Source organism: Narcine bancroftii, chromosome 2 (assembly GCF_036971445.1).
Source record: "Narcine bancroftii isolate sNarBan1 chromosome 2, sNarBan1.hap1, whole genome shotgun sequence".
NCBI lineage: Eukaryota > Metazoa > Chordata > Chondrichthyes > Torpediniformes > Narcinidae > Narcine > Narcine bancroftii.
The window spans coordinates 24541140-24562735 of record NC_091470.1 but is presented as its reverse complement, the minus strand read 5'-3'; the positions used below and the strand labels follow the sequence as shown (position 1 = coordinate 24562735).

At 48.4% G+C, this 21596-nt stretch overlaps 1 protein-coding gene across 8 annotated transcripts in view; it reads right to left on the bottom strand.

The window, feature by feature from the left end:
• Positions 1-21596, bottom strand: part of setd3 (SET domain containing 3, actin histidine methyltransferase) — a 156986-nt gene that overhangs the window by 105840 nt on the left and 29550 nt on the right. The window contains exons 1-2 of one of the 8 annotated variants that reach the window (XM_069916146.1): positions 9092-9175; positions 5406-5547 (exon numbers count right to left, since the gene is read on the bottom strand). The exons of 5 other annotated variants lie outside the window; for them this stretch is intronic. Coding sequence is in view for 1 of the 3 variants with exons in the window: in XM_069916143.1 (XP_069772244.1) it covers positions 9037-9047 (11 nt within the window). In the remaining 2 variants the exon portion in view is untranslated. Of the gene's footprint in view, positions 1-5405; positions 5548-9036; positions 9176-21596 lie in introns of those variants that run through there. 2 more of the 8 variants (XM_069916148.1, XM_069916143.1) reach the window with 2 other exon arrangements.

The following is a 21596-nucleotide window of genomic DNA, read 5'->3' as shown; positions in this document are numbered from 1 at the left end:
CTTTCACTGATTCCATATATTCTTTAAAAAAAGATACAACCATTGTCTTGCCTTTCTCTTCTTCCACTTCTTTCTGTTCTTCTTCTTCCTCTGGGTTGACCATCTGTTGTTTTCTTTTTACCCTCTTCTTTCTTGTTGTCGTTATTGTTTGCGTTCTGCACCGGCTGCTGTGCTGCAGGTGTCTCTCTCAGCTGTGGAGATCGACTCCGCAGCTGCTCCCCCCTCCCGTCAGTGTTTTTTTTCCATGCGCGGTTGCGCACTTTTACTCTGCTCTGCGAGCCATTTTTGTAGTCCCGAGCCTGGGACTTCCACTGACCTGAGGGAGCGGGCTTCTCTCTCCGCGGCGAGCCTCTTCGGACAGGTAAGGCCTTCACCTTCTTCCGACATTCTTTCTTCCTCTTTTCTTTCCGTTGTTTTCGACTTTTCTCTCTTCGCTGCCATTTTCTTCTCACCTTTATTTTTACTTTATTATAAATTTTACTCTTGTACCTTTGTGCTTTCTGTGTGTTTTTTTTTTAAACTTTTCAGGAGAGGGCTGGAATTCCCTGACCGGCCACTACTCCATCACGTGACTCCTCCCAAGCAGAGGATAGATTTCAGGGAAAGATGAGCTCTTCAACCTTGAACATGGAGTCAAAAGGCCAACTGAGCAGGCCTCAATGGGAAAGGCAAACCAGCAGAAACTACACACCAAATTGTCACGTGAGCACAAGAGGACACATCCTATCAAGGCCCATTCTTATTAATGACAATTACTTCTGCTTTGTGTAAAGTTCAACACGTACAAATATCCAGTTCCACCAAAAGGCACAAAGCCCCAAAGTTGATTAGAAAATGTTCATGGAGCAAATTGGAAGACAGCAATTTCGGATTAATAAACTAAAGAGGCAAGTGAATTGTTTTGCGTATTTTTGTGTATTGATTAAATCAGATTTGGCTAATGTGAGAGACAAAGATAGTTTCAGGAACACCAAATTAATGGGAGTTGACATCTTATGGAGCTATTTCAATACATTACTCATTGTCATGAACAAGTTAGGAAATTTGTTGTTTTGCAGCAGCATCTGAGTGCAAACATTTATATAAACCACTTTACAAGACTAGTGCACAAAAAGTCAAAGTGAGGAAGTATAAACCAGAGATCATTAACGAATCTGCTGGCAGTGGTGAAGAAGCTGTCCTTGTGCCGTTGAGTGCTCGTCTTTAGGCTCCTGTATCTTTTTCCTGATGGTAGCAGTCACGAGGGCATGGCCTGGGTGGCGGGGGTCCTTGAGGATAGAAACTGCTTTCTTAAAAATCCGCCTCTTGTGGATGTCCTCGATGGAGTGGTCTGGTGTCCATGATGTCGCAGGTCAAATTAACAACCCTATGGAGTTTTTATTGTCCTGAGTGTTGGCATCTCCATATCAGACAGTGATGCAACCAGCCAAAATACTCTCCACTGAAAACCTGTAGAAGTTTAAGTCTTCGGTGACACACAGAATCTCCTCAAACACCTCACCTCTGCAATATTAAATGAAGCAGAATGAGGGAATCATTTAACCCATCTACCATTTAATAGAATATATTGCTCATTAATTACAAAATAATTTCATTTTGTTCCAGTTGGCCATGCATGCCCCACCAAAATAAAATAAGACTGAAAACACAAGTTTGGTATGTGAAAGTTCAGTGTTGTGCAGAGAGTGGTGGATGCCTGAAATGCACTACCAGGGGTGGTAGTGAAGGCTGATACAATAAGGACATTTAAAGATTTAAAAGTGCTTTCACACTGAGATTCCAGTAAATTGGTGAGTGAACAACTCATGTTTAAAGCCAATCAGATCGGAGTGTTCATACTGAACCAAGAAAAGGCGACCTTTCACAGAGGGACCCAGCATCCTAGTGCAAAAGGAGTCAGGACCTGCAGCATTACAACATTGGCGACCCAATGCGAAATGCATCAGCTTAATATTACCTACCTTGGCACTAAGTACCGGGATGAAAATGACTCCCAATCCTGAGCTCGTCGTGTTCACACAGGCAAGTGAAACAATGATTAAATACTGGGTTTCAGGGGCAATGTGAAAGCACTTTTTAGAGAATTGAGTCAGTTTATACAGCTTGGTACAACATCATGGGGCATAATGCCTGTGCAGTGCTCTAATATGTGATTACTAAATTTTGTTGACAATATGTTATTACGAGCCCAAAGCACCCCAAAACCCAGCAGCAACAGAAATTCACCAAGACAAATGGTTACTTAAAAGTTGCTTTAATTATCTTTAAAGATAAAAACAGGATCAAACTCCAACTTATTACTATTAACTTACTTATCCCCCTTTTAATTCTAAGCACATGTGTATGTAACGAGTATGTGTAAGTTTAGAAAAGTTATTTGATTCACAGTCCAATCTCACTTCTCATTCCTCCAGGTTTACTGGTTGCAGACAATTCTTATACTGTGCAAAGAATTTAACATTTATGAATTTCATCATGCTTTGGTGCTTGAAAGGTAAATGGTTATCACTCAGAAAGGTTCTTGTCGGTTTTCAGAGGGAGATTTGTTGGTTGCTGGACACAAACTGATTTCTTCTAATCAGCCAAGTCAGTGTCTTTCTGTAGAAACTTGCCCCATCAGGGTTTATAACCTCTTGTTAAGGTCACCACAGAGTTCCTTTTTGTTTCCCTTATTTCAAGCGAAACATTAGGCAGCCAGTCCTCTCCTCTTGTATGGACCACAAAGACTTTGACCAGGCTGAACTAAGAACTCACAACCCATCTTCCAAATGGGGTTTTTCCACAAGCTTGCCAGCTTGTCCCAGCTTGTCCCAGCAGCTGCTGCTGAACTCTAGCACTGCAGAACTGAATTCTCTCTCGGAGGAAAAAAACCTGGTTGACATTCTCTGCTTGCAAAACCACATGACCCCTTAGAACAGCAAATTGCACTCAGACAGCCTGCAGCTGCAAACCTCATCCTCACAATTCTTTCATCTGTTGCTTTTCTTTGTTTTTAACTACAATTGCAGTGTCTGCAGACTTCAGTGTTTCCCTTCAATCACCAGAGAGCAATTTCCAGTCAATGGAATTTTGAAGTTGCTTCGGTGGGAAATGCCGCAGAAAACATGCATGTAGCAAGGGCCAGCAGTACCAATTTTATGTAGATTGATTGAGGGTTAAAATGTTAGCCTGGAAAGTAGAGAGAATGGCCCTGCTTTTATCTGAAAGACCGTCATCGATTGCTTTGTTTTTAGTCTGAGCATGAGGAAGGATCACTACCAAATTAGCAATGGCCAAGATCCAAAATAACCATCACTAGTTGGAAGATGTGGAAAATATCACAGCAGAAAGTTTGTGCCAATGGAAAACAAAAGCAAAAAAAATGCTAAAATTATACCATTTACAAAAAAAAATGCATAATTATTTTCTTAAAGGAATTTTTGTTTTGCAAATATAATCTTCAGTTTCAAGACAAATAACAGCCTTGCTCACACAGGAGACAATGGATGCTTGAAATCTGTAAATTCCTCAACCCATTCTGTTCCCAAAAACTAGTTTCTGGGAAAAAAAAAGTACAATTTCAAATTTTTGATCCTCAGGGAGATAGATGTTAATGATGCAAACAGCAGCCTGCCACACATTTACCATGTCACAGTCAGCTGAATATGTTCCATCAGGTTCACCTCAGGCCAGCTGCATTTACAGTGAGAAGGGATCAGATTCCAAATACCAATCACTACTATTACATCTACGTACCAGCTCGGTAGCTGCCAAGTTTATTGATGTAATTAATTCCCCAGCTAAAAGATAGCTTTATCCAACTAAGCTCAAAACCCAGCATGCCAATCTGACAGTACAAATCCAAAATGTTACAAAAGGACACAACTTAAAAGCTCTGAGCACGGCGCGCACGGCGCCAGAGAAAGCTGCTGCCACACAAAACAATACAACTGCCATCATTAGCTCCAAGCATACATCTCCCACCTACAACGTTTACATATTTGAGCAGATGTGTCGCAATCTAAGTTGCAAGTCTACGATTTACACTCATGTACTAGTCGAGATTCTGGACCAATTTTTCGGGTCAATTTTGGAGAGGTGGGGATACAGTTAAACTTCTACACAGGCCACACTTTGTTGATTGTGTCTTTCAAGGCATCAAGAGCTCAGATGACCAGGACCAGGTGGTAAGTCCATGTTGGGGTCATATGGAGCTCAGATGGGCAGGCAGCCAGGGCCTCGGAGAGAGTCTATGCTAAGCCATTGGAGGTTCAGGTGGGCGGGCAGCTGGGGTGAGGATCCACAGTGAGGGCATTGGGACCTCTGGTGAGCAATCAGGGCGTCAGAAGCTCAGATGGACAAATGACTACGGCAAGCATTCATGGTCAGCAAAAAAATAATGGGGGTGGGGGGACTTTTACACTGCTCATACTTTTGACTGCAGTAAGTACCTGCATTGTTCAAGGTGTCAGGAGCTCAGATATCCAGGACCAGGTAGTAAGTCCATAATGGGGGTCACACATAGCTCGGATGGGTGGGCAGCCAGGGCCTCGGAGTGAATTTGTGCCCAAGGCATTAGGAGCACTGGTGGGCGGGCAGCCAGGATGAGGATCTAGTCAGGGCATTGGGAGCTCGCGTCGGTCATCAAGGCATTGGCAGCTCTGATGGACGGACAGCTGAGGGGGAGTGGTCGTGGCATCAGGAACTCTGATGGGCTGCCAGCAGAGACCAAAAATAGGCCAGTATTCTGATTTTTACATGAATCATAAGAAAAACACATGATTTTTTTGGCCAAAGAGAGTGGGGGCGAGGGGAAGGTGGACTATTACATGAGTATACATGGTAGCTTCTCTCTTCTGGGTCTTTTCCAATTTTCATGCAAACTAATTTTAGTTCCACAGTTACACAAGATTATCATTCTCCCAAATCATTTTGCTTTTGACAGATTGAATCACATAACCAATTTGTAGAATTGAATAAATCGGCACTGAATAAGAGTGGCACAAGACGATTACAGCACCAGTGACCTGGCTCTGAACCCGGTGCTGTCTGCAAGGAGTTTGAACCTTCTCCCCATGCTTGTGTGCGTTTCCTCCAAGTGTTTTGGTTTCCTTCCACCCTCCAAAAACACATGGGGATTGTAAGTTAATAGGTGCATTTGAGTGATACGGGCTTGTGGGCTGAAGAGTGTGCTAGTGCTAAATTTAAAACACTTAATTTTTTTTTAATCCTTTTACAGACTGCAAAGAGCATCTTCTTTACCCGCTTTCCCCATTTTGGTACTTTGTTTGTCACTAACGCCTCAAACCGTGCATCTTGGCGCCTCACAGTTTGGTGGGCAGCAACCTCCTTTGAAGAAGACCGCAGAGCCCACCTCACTGACAAAAGGCAAAGGAGGAAAAACCCAACACCCAACCCCAACCAACCAATTTTCCCCTGCAACCGCGTCTGCCTGTCCCGCATCGGACTTGTCAGCCACAAACGAGCCTGCAGCTGACGTGGACTTTTTACCCCCTCCATAAATCTTCGTCCGCGAAGCCAAGCCAAAGAAAGAGAGTTGATACATATCTGAAGTAAAAACATGAAAAAGGTGATAATCATTTGCCTGATTAGTGACTGCACCTACAGACCAAAAAAAATTAAATTTATCCAAACACAAATGAAGTTTTCTTGTCAGTAATTTGATATTCTGGTCCCATCATATATCTGTATTTTCATGGTGGATTAATAGTATATATTTCTAATAATTTATTGGACTTAAATTTAGTCTCTGTGGCTAGGATCAAAAAAGATATTGAACTACACTTGGAACATAACATTTTCAGTGGAAGATTGATACTCTACACTCAGTTTGATTAATGATTCCATTCCTCATTTTGTGCAAGACAATTGCTGATAACATTTTAAGGTGGTGCATAGAACTCAAGTCCAAACTTGAATGATCTCATTTCTATCTCGATTTTGATCCATTTTGTGCGAAATGTAAAAATTTTCAAAGCTTCTCTTGATTCATGTGTTTTGGGAATGCCCAAATTTAAGTGAGATTCTGGAAAGAGATTTTTCAAACTCTATCAACAATTTTCAAGATTAATTTGGAACCCTGCACATTAATTGCTCTTTAGTTTTTCTCGTGACTCAGATCAACCTTTATTGGCATCTCAGGAAAATGTCTTCATTTTTATTACCTTGATAGCCAGACAAGCTATTTTATTGAAATGGAAAGGAGATTCATCCCCTACTCATATGCAGTGGCTATATGATGTTATGTCTTAAGTTAGAGAAAAATCAGATATCATATTAAAGATAGAAAGTTTCAATTTATGAAATTATGGGGCCCATTCATTTAATTTTTTTTTAGAATAGGAAGAATTAATAATTGCTATATGTTCTGGCGATTCTTTGCCTGTTCTCCAGGGGTCACCAGTGATCCCACATTATTATGATTTTTCTTTCATTACTGAACATACAAGGTAACCTTGACTAGGGGGAGGGGTTAGATTAGATTATATTGTTATCTTTTTTCCCTCAATTATTTCAATAAATGGGACTGACATGGTTGCCATACATTATTCTTATCAATAGTTTGAGGTACATTTTCTTTTTTATTTGTTATATTTTTTTAGCCAAAAATACATAAAAAGATCCAGTTTCAGGCTGCACCAAGGCCTGGACAACACCCCACCTCACCTGAAACTTCACATTGTAAGAAAAGTTATGAGCGCACTGTGACAGAATATGTTGTGTTTTATATTATATAGATATGATTTTGGGAGATAAAGTATGACAAGTTTTCTTAGTATGTTACAGGCCCAGGGGACCCCAAAACCCAGCAGCAATAGATCTTCACCAAGACGAATGGTTTCTTACACAAAAGTTGCTTTTAATCATCTTTAAACATGAAAATAGAATCAAATTTTAACTTATCACTATTGACTTAACTCCCTTCTAATTCTAAGCAGATGTGTATGTAAGTTTAGAAAAGTTCATCGGTTCACAGTCCAATCTCACTTCTCATTCCTCCAAGTTCACTGGTTGCAGGCAATTCTTATACTGTGCACAGAATTTAACATTTATAAAGTTCACCAGGCTTTGGTGCTTAAAAGGTAAACGGTTACCGCTCAGGAAGGTTCTTTTCTGTTTTCAGAGAGAGATTTGTTGTTCCAAGACATCCACAAATGATTCCTTTTTAATCAACCACTTCAGTGTCTGGCTGATGAAACTTGCCCCATTCAGGGTTCTCCAGATGATCACCTCTTTCTTTCAGGTCACCACAGTGTCTTTGTGTTTCTCTTATTCCAAGTGAAACATTAGACAACCAGTCCTCTCCTCTTGCATGAACCACAAGGGCTTTGACCAGGCAGAACAAAGCACTTACAAACCTGTCTTCCAAATGGGATTTTCCACAAGTTTTCCAGCTTCTCCTGATCACTGTAGAAGTGATCTCTCTCTCAGAGAGAAATCCTGTTTGACTCTCTCTGCTTGCCAAAACTACATGACCCTCTTAGAACAGGAAGCTCCCCTCCAGACAGAAAGCAGCTCTGACGTGCTCTTTCATCTGTTGCCTTTTTGTAAACAACAATTTATTAGTGAAGTCTCTTGGGCACTCTTCAAACCTCTTGCAAAGACTATTGACCCCGACAAGTCTAGCATGGGGCAGAGCTCCAGTATTTTAAATAATATGTTTTAAAGTGTTGCATGTTACCTACTCTAACAAACCTTTCAAATTTATTTCCCAAAAACGTTTCTATATACTCTGTCACAAGTATAGGTCACATACAAACTTCAAAACAGTTCTCTGCTCAAGCTTGTCAGCTCCAAGAGCCTTTGAACAATCTTTGGAGAATGCCCAGGAGACCTCACTATGGATTTCCGTTTTGAAAAGCAACAGATGAAAGAACTCGGAGGAGTAGGTTCGGAGTCACAGGCTGTCTGGGAGTGTTGTTTGCTGTTCTAAGAGGGTCATGTGTTTTTTTTTTGGAGAGATTTCAGAGAGATTCAGTTCTACAGTGTTGCAGTCAGCAACAGCTGGGACTGGAACAGGACAAGCTGGCAAGCTTGTGGAAAACCCCTATTTTGAAGACAGGTTCAGCCTGGTCAAAGCCCTTGTGGTTCATACAAGAGGAGAGGACTGGCTGCCTAATGTTTCGCTTGAAATAAGGGAAACAAAAAGGAACTCTGTGGTGACCTGAAAGCGAGGTTATCATCTGGAGAACCCGGAGGGGGCAAGTTTCGTCAGCAAGACAGAGGTGACTGATCGAAGTACGTCGGTTGTGGATGTCTTGGAATAATACATCTCTCTGAAAACCGACAAGAACCTTCCTGAGCAGTAACCGTTTACTTTTTAAGCACCAAAGCCTGGTGAACTTCATAAATGTTAAATTCTGTGCACAGTATAAGAATTGCCTGCAACCAGTGAACTTGGAGGAATGAGAACTGAGAATGGACTGTAAATCAAAGAACTTTTCTAAACTTGCATACACCTTAATATACATGTGCGCTTAGAATTAGAAGGGGGTTAAGTTAGTTATTAGTGGTAATTAAAGTGTGATCCTGCTTTCATGTTTAAAGATAATTCAAAACAACTTTTGTTTAAGTAACCATTTGCCTTGGTGAATATCTATTACTGCTGGGTTTTTGAGTCCTTTGGGCTTGTTGCAGCACAAATTCCACTTTTGGTATTAAAGAATGAAAATCTGGGCTCACACTCCGGTGAGTTAGAGAAGACATCATGCCTTGCTTAATATTCTAATGAGAAGTTCTTAGGAATACAAAGTCTCTAGAGTGTCACTTCTAATTTAGGAATGATACAGCCATTGTCTCTGCCAGCAGTAAGCTCCAAATCAATATCTGAATGGAGATCTGATTTCTGTTTGTGGAAGCTGTCATATGCCTTGTAACTGACCTATCAGTTAAAGGTGGCAGATAGTTCTTTTTAAATAATTTTCAGAACAATTGTGAAATTGTCCCAAAGAAGATAACAGAAGAAGTGTATCCAAACATTCCACATAGTTCAAACTCTCCAGCTTTGGTAACGCCTTCTTCGATCTATTCAGTTACCTCTCTAACATGCAAAATTACATCCTTGTAGTTCGGCGATCTCTACAGAACACACCTCTCTACTTGTTCTGTAACAAGTGTTTTGGACTGTTCAAGCACAACCTTATTGCTCCTCTTTGCTGGTGGTCAAGCTCCAAACCTAGGCAAACAAATTAAAAAATTTTACATTACAGCATTCGAAATTGTGGATGATACAAAGATAGATGGAGGAGCAGTTAGTGTTAAGGAAGCAGGGAGTCTCAGAAGGACTTGGGTAGGTTGGAAAAACGGGCCAAGTAGCGACAGATATAGCATAGGGAAGTGTATGATAATACACTTTGGTAGAGGGAATAAAGGCTCGGTATAATTTCTAAATGGAGAGAAAATTCTGAAAGTGCTGGTCCAAATAGACTTGGGGGTCCAAGTGCAGGATTCACCAAAGGTTAGTTTGGAGGCAGAGTCTGTAAGGAAGGCAAATGCAATGTTTGCACTTCCAAAGGACTAGGCTATAGAAAATTAATGCTGAGGCTTTATGTCATTCATCCGTCGTCGTCGATGAAGACCTCGACATCACTAGCCACTTTAAGATTGGATGTGGTTAAGGCTACCTGAGTCAAGCTGCTTTGGATATATTATTAGATATTACAAAATAATAAAAATAATAAAGAAATGTTCAAATCAAAACAACGTTGGGAAGAGGATTTAAATATACAGATAAAAACAAAACTTGGTCTGAACTATGTATTGGTATTATGATAAACACAATAAATACTCAGTACCGTATGATACAATGTAATTTGTTACATAGGTTATATATTACAGCACAAAAATTAAAAGGATGGAATCCCAGATTATCAAATAAATGCTTCCATTGTAAAGAAATTGGTACAATACTACGTTCAATTTGGACATGTGAAAAAGTAATTTTTTTATGGGATAAATTGAATCTAATATCAAATCAAATAAAATTTTCTATTAAATAATAAAAATGATAAAGGCTTACAGTTAAAATTGGGTAGATCTCAAAAACAATTTATTATGATGGTTTTAGCAACAGCAAAAAAAGTGCATAGGAACAACTTGGAAAATGGAAACATCTTTGAAAATACAGCGCTGGTATATAGAAATAGATCGCATTATTCCATTAGAAAAAAATTATCTACAACTTAAGAGATCATTTTGGACAATTTAAATTAAATCTGGGAACCATATATAAAGTTTATTGGTGACTGCCAGATTCAACCTCCAATCCTCAAAGAGGTAGTAGAATGTATGTTACCAAATAATATGTATCATTTATCGAGTCAATAAAAATTGAATAATAACCAGATGACACCTTTTTGGGGGCGACGAGAGGGAGGAGGGATGGGGAGAAAATGGAAACTGTCACTATATAATATGAATTTATGTATGTAAAGTGGAAAGTTTTGAATTATTGCGACTTATTAAATTTTAAAAAATTAAAAAGATTGGATGCAGTGTGTACGAAGATGACTGGTCAAGCCAATTCAGACACAGAATGTCCTGACACATGTTGGGCAGACATGAGGACACTGCACTTGTTGCACTGATGGATATGGACTTGCGCTTATGTTGTGCTTTAGCAGTGGGTCTTGCTTCATTAGCTTGACAGCCCATGTGGATATGGCCACACCAGGTATGGCGGTTTTGTGCGAGTGTTTCCCAGGTGGTTATGACTATGTCAAGTGACTTCAGGGAGGCCTTTAGTGTGTCTTTGTAAAATTTCTCTGCCCTCCATGCAAGCATCCATAGAAGAGAGTTCCCCAAAAAAGAATACAGATACGGATGACATGACCTGCCCACCGGGTCTGTGCTCTCATCAACAGTGTTTGGACTGATGGTCATTTTGCTCTAAAGAGAATTTCAGTGTCTGGCTCTGTCTTGCCATCTGATGCTTAATATTGTGTGAAGACATCTGAAAATGGTTGAGCTGTCCTCCAGGTCTTCAATACACAGTCCACGTTTCACAGGCATACAGGAGGGTAACGAGTACCACGATTCTGTAGACCTTCAGTTTTGTTGCTGGACTGATTCCTCAATGTTCCCATGCAGTGGAACGCAGCCCTCCGAAAGCAAAGGGAAAACTTCCCTTTGCTATTCTGTAGACAACTTCTGTATCAATAATCAATACTTGGGAGAGGGTCCACAACCTGTACTTTCTGCACTTTAAGTTTTAGGTTCTGTATGCAGAACATGGTACATGACTTCAGTCTTTTTAATATTGATGGCGAGTCCAAAGCTGAAAAGCCATGAAGAATTTGTCCACACTGACTTGCATCTCCGGCTCTGAGCCAGCAGACAGGGCGCAGTCAGCAGCAGGTCTCTCAAAACAGTTTCCTTCACTTTGGTAATAGCTTGAAGTCTCCTCAGGTTGAAGGGCTTCCCATCCACTGTACCTGAAGGCATCATTCAACATGGCAGTAAACACCATGCTGAACACTGTGGGCGCTTGACGCCATTGGTGACTGGGAATGCCTTGGAGGATTCTCCGCCATCCAGCACTTTGGCCGTCGTAGAACTGACAAACAATGTGAATGAATTTGGCAGGGCAGCCGAACTTTGACAGGATCCTCCACAGACCTCATCGGCTGACAACATTGAAGACTTTTTGTGAGGCCAACAAAGGTTACGTAGAGTTTGCGATTCTTCTCCTGACACTTCTCCTGAAGTTGGCACACGACAAAAATCACGTCAATAGTCCCTCAACCTTTGCGGAAGCCTCAATGACTCTGGCAACAGGCCCAGTTCCAGATGAGTGACCAGATGATTTAACAGGACTCTTGCAAGGGTTTTTCCCTGCGATGGAAAGCAGCAGGATACACTGGTGATTGTCGCATACTTGTCGATTACCCTTCCCCTTGTAGAGGTGTATAATTAATGCATCTTTAAGTTCCTGAAGAATGAATCCTAGTGTCCAAAAAAACTGGAACAGCTCGGTGAACTTCATCATCTTTGTAGATCTCTGCAGGTATGGCGTCTGCCTCTGAAGCTTTGCTACTGGATAGATGGCTTACAGTTTTCGTGACTTTGGCTACTATCGATGGCGCTTTTGTTGTCCACCTGGAGAATGCTGCTTATCACCTCATTGTTGATAGATGACAGTCGGTTGAGGATGGCTTCAAAGTGTTCAACCCATCTCTGCGTGATATGAGCCTTCTCTGTAATGAGAGTTGTACCATCTGTACTCGGGATGGGGTGGGGGGGGAGAACGACGACTCCTGAGAGCATTGAGGGCTTCATAAAACCATTTCAAGTCATTTCTGTCAGCATATCCTTGTATTTCATGTGCCTTGGTGCTCAGCCAGGCAGCTTGCATTTAACACTGTTTATTCTGGATGGTCCTGTGAGTACTAGTGAAGCTGTTTTTCTTGGCAACTGATGATGGTTCATTCAACAAGTTGAGCCTCTATCTCCTCATCATTTTCATCGAACCAGTCATGCTGCTTGCGGGAAGAAGGTCCTAGCATCTTCAGTGCAGATAAATGGACAGCATCCCAGAAGCATTCTCAGTCGTCCTCAGCGCTGCCTACAAGGTGTAGGTCGGCAAGTTTGGTTTCTAAGTCTTCAGCCAGTGCTGAAGCTACACTGGGGATCTTCAGCCTGGCCATAATGATTTTTTCATGGCCTTGCTTCCTTGTGGTCGCCTCTTGAATCTGATTTGGAGCTTAATTTTGGAGACAATGAGCCTGTAATCTGTCCAACAGTCAGTTGGACATGACCTTGGTCACTCTGAGATCCTGCCTGTCTTTTCTGCTGACAATGACATAGTCAATAAGATGCCAATGCTTAGAGCAGGGATACATCCAGGAGATCTTGTTGCAGGCAGGCACAAAGTTGTGTTGGTGATGAGGAGGTCATGTCCTGCATAGGTCTTTTGTAAGAGTAGGCCGTTACTATTATACTTGTCTTCCAATGACTCCCTGCCAGGCTGCAGTGTCACACCCTATTCTTGCATTAAAGGCATCTAGTTCTTCACAAAACCCGTCTTTTGTCTCATCTGGGTTGGCCATTATGGGGGCATAAGTGCCGATTAGGGTGGCTTAACTTCTGTTTTTGTCGCGGAAGCTGCAGTGTCATGAGCCAGTCGTTCACACCCTCGGGGAGACTGGCGCTTTTGAACAAGGTGGCTCCTGAAGGCAAATCCAACTCCAGCGTCACAACGTTCATCACTGCCACGACTGCGCCAGAAAAAAGTGTAACCACTCCAGTTTTAGTCAGCTGACCTTCATTGGCAAAACGAGACTCACTCAGGGCTGCAATGTGTCAATGTTGTATCTTGCATGCCCTCTGCCAACAAAGGCTGTTCTTTTCTCTGATCTATCTGCTGTAGGCTTGTCCAAAAACGTGTGCACATTCCAAGTGCCAATGGTGAACAGTGTTAACTTGCATTTTGCTGTGTTTGTTCGACCACCAAGATGGGATCTCTGCCAGCTGGTGAAAAACTGGCGAGGGTTCAGTGAACCAGGCAAAGTTTAGGGCATTTTTTCTAGCCCCTTCCTCATGCTACAGAGATGTGTTCCTGCTCAGTCACATAGATAGATGCCAAGTTTCACTGCTGCTTCCGTCAGCGAGAAACAACCATTAGACCTGTGTGCAGGTCCACCATAACGACAGCTCCCAGTGTATCCACACCCACTGCTTCGTTACTCGCCCATCACCACAGGACTTCAAAGTTTGAACAAATGATGCTCATAGAGACTAGCACTTGATCTGGATTAAAGTGAGGGAGAGTTGCACAGCATCAGCCTCCTCTCTTTCTTCCCAATTCTCATCTGGATCCAGTGGCAAGACAAAAATCAAGATGGCTGGAGCTGGGTCGAGGCGCAGTGAGGATGACCAGGACATCTTTTGTGTCTTCTTGTGTTCTTCATTTTCCATAATGCTTGCAGAGACCACCTTCTTGACCATTGGATCTTCCATTGGTCTCATCTGCTCAATCTGCCAGAGTCAATCTTCACACGTTGGGATAGACAACTCACTATGTCACCGAGGGCTCACCTAGTGTGCAAGCAGCAGTTGTGCAGCAGGCCCATGCACATGCGGCCTGCCTTGGGCCCAGAGCTGCAAGATGCACCAGCCCACCAGTACCTGGCAGCCCAGCAGGAAGAGAGTCCTGCCCTGGATTGGCTAGCTACTGGGCTGGTGGCCAGAATGACCTGAAATGAAACCTGGCCTTATACGGAGGCTTTCTAAAGCATCGGTCAGACCACATGTGGAGTATTGCATGTAGTTTTTGGCCCCATATTTTTGGAAGGCACTGGTTTTGAGAAGATCCATAGGAGGAATACAAGAATGATCCCAGGGAAGAGGGCAAATGTCCAAGAAGCATTTGATGGCTCCAGGCCCATGCTTGCAAGAATTTGGAAGGATGAGAGGGGATCTCATTGAAACATAATAGATAAAGAAAAGGCGAGATAGAGTGTGGATGATGTTTCCTGTAATGGGAGAACCTCCAACCAAAGGGCACAGCCTCAGAATAAAGGGATGCCCCTTTTAGAATAGATGCAGATTCATCAGCTGGAGTGCAGAGAATATATAGAATTCTTTGCCACAGATGGCTGTGGAGGCCAGGTCATTAGGCAAATTTAAAGCAGAAGTCAACAAGTTCTTCATTAGTAAGGGAAAAGGCAGGAAAATTGGGTTGAAACAATAAATCAGGCATGATTTGAATAACTGAGTGGCCTAATTCTATGTTCTTATTACATTCCTTTGCCACTTTGAATTTGTTCATTCTCCCAACCTTTTAATATCTTCCAGCAGTTAATAATGAGTCATTTTATTTTAATGAGAATTATTCTGTTGTGAAGGCAACAATGTGAACCATTAAATCTAATTCCTTTGCCTTAGATGTTTCATGACCAGTTGAGTGTCAACATCCACAATATTTCCTCATATCTTCCTAATGTCCAGCCTAATTTCCCCTCTACAAACTTAATTTAACCACAAATTTCTCATTCATATCCCTACATTTATGTTTAATTTATTGATAGTTATCGCAGAAAGCAAGAGACCAAGGAGATTTTAATCCAAGGTTTATTATTGCACATTCAGCTTTTAAAAGAACCAACAATCACAAAGAACTTTGGCGAGCAGTTTTTACTTGGAAATTAAGAAAAACAAGCTCATTATGTCATTCTGTTGAAAGAAAAAGCTTCGCTCAACATTATTTAAAATGGAGACCAATTCTTCTTGAAAAGTTTGCTTATTCTAATATCACATTCCTCTTGTGAAAATACTCATGGCTATTACCTTAATAGCAGCTTCTTCACAGCATGGCTACAAACATACTCCAGATTCTGGAAACATTAAAACACTGAAAGCAGGTCAGGTAATTTCAGTGGACAAATGAGATCATGTTCTCCATCTCCAAATGTTTCTCAAGTCTATTATCATCTGATTGCACAAGTACCACCTGACAAAACAGCGGTTTCCAGTCCTCAGTGCAAAACACGGAGACAACCAAAAATAACACACATACAGACAATACAAATGCAACATTCATATGTACAAATAAATAAATATTTTTTTGTGAATAAGAGAGTTTCAGATGGTGTGAGCAGTTTCTTGGTTGTTCAGCATTCTCATTGCCAGTGGGAAGATACTGCTTCTCAGCCTGGTCCTGCTGGCCCTGATACTCCTTTATCTCTTTCCCAACTTGAGCAGCTGAAAGATGCTGTGTATGGGTTGGAAGTGGTCATCAATGATTTTGCACCCCTCTCTTCAGATAATTATCCCAGTAGACCACATCATTTGGTTTTGGGGTGGGAGGGGGGGGGGGGGGGGAAAGGGAAACTCCAGTGATCTTCTTTGCTACTCTCATGGTCCTGTGAATGGACCTCTGATCCATTTCTCTGCGGCAACCATACCACACTGTGATGAAAGCTGGCCAGGATGCTCTTGATAGAGCTCCTGTGGAAGGTTGACATAATGGCAAGTCTTCTTTGCCTGCTAATGAAGGATGGAGCTCCCTGCTGATGGCAAAGAGATGAAGAGGCGGGTCAAACATAATTTATCAAAAAGCTGGACCAGGCTTAAGAGGTTTAACGGTCTCTTTCTGTTCTCATTTTGTTTCTAAATGAGTTGCAGTTCAGTAAATGGCTTGGCAGAACTTCTTTCAAATTCAGTATGAAATGCTGGGAGTGCAGTGAAGCCAGTGCTGATAGATACTTGAAGGCCAGCATGGTCAGTGGCTGAGGGGCATGCTTCACTGCTGTGAAACTCTACGACCCAGTTAACATGAAGGCCAGCTAAGGCTTCAGAAGAGGCACCATTATCAATTCCAGTGCAGTGCCCTCAATCCGTATCTTCTGTTTTCATGCTCACTTCTCAGCATTTGCCATTTTATCTGTAAAGCCTCTCAAGTGGCTGAAAACAAACCCATTGTGATTGTGTTGAAGAGGAGAGGTGGGGGGGAGGAGAAGATGTTTTGCCACGGTCATTATCACTTCACTGTGGCAGCCTGCTGTGCACGAACACAAATTAAAACTTGGGCTGTGTAGTCAGCACCACGCATTTACAGCACCAGCGATTGGGGCCGGGGTTCGAATCCCATGCAGTGTACTGTGACAGAGTATATAGAAATATTTTGGGGAGATAAAATGGGAAAGGTGTGTGGGTGTGGGTGTTCACTTCTACAGAGCTACAGCCAGAAACAGCAGTTGGGACTGGAACAGGACAAGCTGGCAAGCTTGTGGAAAGTCCCATTTGGAAGATGGGTTGTGAGTTCTTGGTTCAGCCTCATCAAAGCCCTTGTGGTACATGCAAGAGGACAGGACAGGCTGTCTAATGTTTCATTTGGAATAAAAGAAACAAAAAGACACTCTGTGGTGACCTGAAAGAAAGAGGTTATCATCTGGAGAACCCTGAAGGGGGCAAGTTTCATCAGCAAAACTGAAGCATTGGTCAGAGGTGGAGGTGACTGATGGAAGTAAATCAGTGTGGATGTCCTGGAACAACACATCACTCTCTGAAAACAGAAAAGAACCTTCCTATTTACCTTTCAAGCACCAAAGTCTGGTGAACTTCATAAATGTTAAATTCTGTGCCCAGTACAAGAATTGCCTGCAACCAGTGAACTTGGAGGAATGAGAAGTGAGATTGGACTGTGAACCAAAGAACTTTTCTGAACTTACACACACATTACAAAAGTTAAGTTATTACAAAAGTTAAGTTAATAGTGATAAGTTAAAGTGTAATTCTGTTTTCATGTTTAAAGATAATTAAAAGCAACTTTTGTTTAAGAAACCATTTGTCGGTGAATATCCATTGCTGCTGGGTTTATGGGTCCTCTGGGCACGTAACACACGTTCACGAGCCCATTTTGTCAATTAGACCCAATAGATCCACAACCCACGGTAAGGTTTGAAGGGGGGGGGAGGGGTGGAAGGAAACCAGAGCTCCAGGAGAAAAGCCACACAGTCATGGGAAGTACAAACTCCTTACAGACAGCACAATATTCAAATGACACTCCAGATCGCAAGCAGTATATTAGAGTTATGCTAACCACTTATACTAATCATGCCACACCTGCATGGTGATAAAGGTAAAGAATTTGAGATGTTGATCAAGTAGCCAACAAGAATAACTGCAGTGTATTTCCTAGCTGGTGCACAGAGCATTATGTACTCCTAGTGTGAGGAAACGATACGGAGGATGGCAGATAGCATCAACTAGATTGGTTTGTTCTGGATGACAGTGAACATCTTGCAATTGTCCCTCATCCAAATAAACACCAAGTATTCCATAAATAACCTAATATTTGCCATGCAGAAAGGTTATAGAGCATTGTGAAGAAATGGAGACGAGGAACAACTCCATATCTTGGGAGATTTGCAAATCTTGGAAATTCTCTATTTCTTAAAGTGCTGGAGTAAATGAATGTATTTAAGTTGAACAGAGACAGAAGTTTGAACTACGGGGCAGGCCGGGCGTAGGGCGGTTGGGGGCAGGCCGGGCGTAGGGCGGTTGGGGGCAGGCCGGGCGTAGGGCGGTTGGGGGCAGGCCGGGCGTAGGGCGGTTGGGGGCAGGCCGGGCGTAGGGCGGTTGGGGGCAGGCCGGGCGTAGGGCGGTTGGGGGCAGGCCGGGCGTAGGGCGGTTGGGGGCAGGCCGGGCGTAGGGCGGTTGGGGGCAGGCCGGGCGTAGGGCGGTTGGGGGCAGGCCGGGCGTAGGGCGGTTGGGGGCAGGCCGGGCGTAGGGCGGTTGGGGGCAGGCCGGGCGTAGGGCGGTTGGGGGCAGGCCGGGCGTAGGGCGGTTGGGGGCAGGCCGGGCGTAGGGCGGTTGGGGGCAGGCCGGGCGTAGGGCGGTTGGGGGCAGGCCGGGCGTAGGGCGGTTGGGGGCAGGCCGGGCGTAGGGCGGTTGGGGGCAGGCCGGGCGTAGGGCGGTTGGGGGCAGGCCGGGCGTAGGGCGGTTGGGGGCAGGCCGGGCGTAGGGCGGTTGGGGGCAGGCCGGGCGTAGGGCGGTTGGGGGCAGGCCGGGCGTAGGGCGGTTGGGGCAGGCCGGGCGTAGGGCGGTTGGGGGCAGGCCGGGCGTAGGGCGGTTGGGGGCAGGCCGGGCGTAGGGCGGTTGGGGGCAGGCCGGGCGTAGGGCGGTTGGGGGCAGGCCGGGCGTAGGGCGGTTGGGGGCAGGCCGGGCGTAGGGCGGTTGGGGGCAGGCCGGGCGTAGGGCGGTTGGGGGCAGGCCGGGCGTAGGGCGGTTGGGGGCAGGCCGGGCGTAGGGCGGTTGGGGGCAGGCCGGGCGTAGGGCGGTTGGGGGCAGGCCGGGCGTAGGGCGGTTGGGGGCAGGCCGGGCGTAGGGCGGTTGGGGGCAGGCCGGGCGTAGGGCGGTTGGGGGCAGGCCGGGCGTAGGGCGGTTGGGGGCAGGCCGGGCGTAGGGCGGTTGGGGGCAGGCCGGGCGTAGGGCGGTTGGGGGCAGGCCGGGCGTAGGGCGGTTGGGGGCAGGCCGGGCGTAGGGCGGTTGGGGGCAGGCCGGGCGTAGGGCGGTTGGGGGCAGGCCGGGCGTAGGGCGGTTGGGGGCAGGCCGGGCGTAGGGCGGTTGGGGGCAGGCCGGGCGTAGGGCGGTTGGGGGCAGGCCGGGCGTAGGGCGGTTGGGGGCAGGCCGGGCGTAGGGCGGTTGGGGGCAGGCCGGGCGTAGGGCGGTTGGGGGCAGGCCGGGCGTAGGGCGGTTGGGGGCAGGCCGGGCGTAGGGCGGTTGGGGGCAGGCCGGGCGTAGGGCGGTTGGGGGCAGGCCGGGCGTAGGGCGGTTGGGGGCAGGCCGGGCGTAGGGCGGTTGGGGGCAGGCCGGGCGTAGGGCGGTTGGGGGCAGGCCGGGCGTAGGGCGGTTGGGGGCAGGCCGGGCGTAGGGCGGTTGGGGGCAGGCCGGGCGTAGGGCGGTTGGGGGCAGGCCGGGCGTAGGGCGGTTGGGGGCAGGCCGGGCGTAGGGCGGTTGGGGGCAGGCCGGGCGTAGGGCGGTTGGGGGCAGGCCGGGCGTAGGGCGGTTGGGGGCAGGCCGGGCGTAGGGCGGTTGGGGGCAGGCCGGGCGTAGGGCGGTTGGGGGCAGGCCGGGCGTAGGGCGGTTGGGGGCAGGCCGGGCGTAGGGCGGTTGGGGGCAGGCCGGGCGTAGGGCGGTTGGGGGCAGGCCGGGCGTAGGGCGGTTGGGGGCAGGCCGGGCGTAGGGCGGTTGGGGGCAGGCCGGGCGTAGGGCGGTTGGGGGCAGGCCGGGCGTAGGGCGGTTGGGGGCAGGCCGGGCGTAGGGCGGTTGGGGGCAGGCCGGGCGTAGGGCGGTTGGGGGCAGGCCGGGCGTAGGGCGGTTGGGGGCAGGCCGGGCGTAGGGCGGTTGGGGGCAGGCCGGGCGTAGGGCGGTTGGGGGCAGGCCGGGCGTAGGGCGGTTGGGGGCAGGCCGGGCGTAGGGCGGTTGGGGGCAGGCCGGGCGTAGGGCGGTTGGGGGCAGGCCGGGCGTAGGGCGGTTGGGGGCAGGCCGGGCGTAGGGCGGTTGGGGGCAGGCCGGGCGTAGGGCGGTTGGGGGCAGGCCGGGCGTAGGGCGGTTGGGGGCAGGCCGGGCGTAGGGCGGTTGGGGGCAGGCCGGGCGTAGGGCGGTTGGGGGCAGGCCGGGCGTAGGGCGGTTGGGGGCAGGCCGGGCGTAGGGCGGTTGGGGGCAGGCCGGGCGTAGGGCGGTTGGGGGCAGGCCGGGCGTAGGGCGGTTGGGGGCAGGCCGGGCGTAGGGCGGTTGGGGGCAGGCCGGGCGTAGGGCGGTTGGGGGCAGGCCGGGCGTAGGGCGGTTGGGGGCAGGCCGGGCGTAGGGCGGTTGGGGGCAGGCCGGGCGTAGGGCGGTTGGGGGCAGGCCGGGCGTAGGGCGGTTGGGGGCAGGCCGGGCGTAGGGCGGTTGGGGGCAGGCCGGGCGTAGGGCGGTTGGGGGCAGGCCGGGCGTAGGGCGGTTGGGGGCAGGCCGGGCGTAGGGCGGTTGGGGGCAGGCCGGGCGTAGGGCGGTTGGGGGCAGGCCGGGCGTAGGGCGGTTGGGGGCAGGCCGGGCGTAGGGCGGTTGGGGGCAGGCCGGGCGTAGGGCGGTTGGGGGCAGGCCGGGCGTAGGGCGGTTGGGGGCAGGCCGGGCGTAGGGCGGTTGGGGGCAGGCCGGGCGTAGGGCGGTTGGGGGCAGGCCGGGCGTAGGGCGGTTGGGGGCAGGCCGGGCGTAGGGCGGTTGGGGGCAGGCCGGGCGTAGGGCGGTTGGGGGCAGGCCGGGCGTAGGGCGGTTGGGGGCAGGCCGGGCGTAGGGCGGTTGGGGGCAGGCCGGGCGTAGGGCGGTTGGGGGCAGGCCGGGCGTAGGGCGGTTGGGGGCAGGCCGGGCGTAGGGCGGTTGGGGGCAGGCCGGGCGTAGGGCGGTTGGGGGCAGGCCGGGCGTAGGGCGGTTGGGGGCAGGCCGGGCGTAGGGCGGTTGGGGGCAGGCCGGGCGTAGGGCGGTTGGGGGCAGGCCGGGCGTAGGGCGGTTGGGGGCAGGCCGGGCGTAGGGCGGTTGGGGGCAGGCCGGGCGTAGGGCGGTTGGGGGCAGGCCGGGCGTAGGGCGGTTGGGGGCAGGCCGGGCGTAGGGCGGTTGGGGGCAGGCCGGGCGTAGGGCGGTTGGGGGCAGGCCGGGCGTAGGGCGGTTGGGGGCAGGCCGGGCGTAGGGCGGTTGGGGGCAGGCCGGGCGTAGGGCGGTTGGGGGCAGGCCGGGCGTAGGGCGGTTGGGGGCAGGCCGGGCGTAGGGCGGTTGGGGGCAGGCCGGGCGTAGGGCGGTTGGGGGCAGGCCGGGCGTAGGGCGGTTGGGGGCAGGCCGGGCGTAGGGCGGTTGGGGGCAGGCCGGGCGTAGGGCGGGTGGGGGCAGGCCGGGCGTAGGGCGGGTGGGGGCAGGCCGGGCGTAGGGCGGGTGGGGGCAGGCCGGGCGTAGGGCGGGTGGGGGCAGGCCGGGCGTAGGGCGGGTGGGGGCAGGCCGGGCGTAGGGCGGGTGGGGGCAGGCCGGGCGTAGGGCGGGTGGGGGCAGGCCGGGCGTAGGGCGGGTGGGGGCAGGCCGGGCGTAGGGCGGGTGGGGGCAGGCCGGGCGTAGGGCGGGTGGGGGCA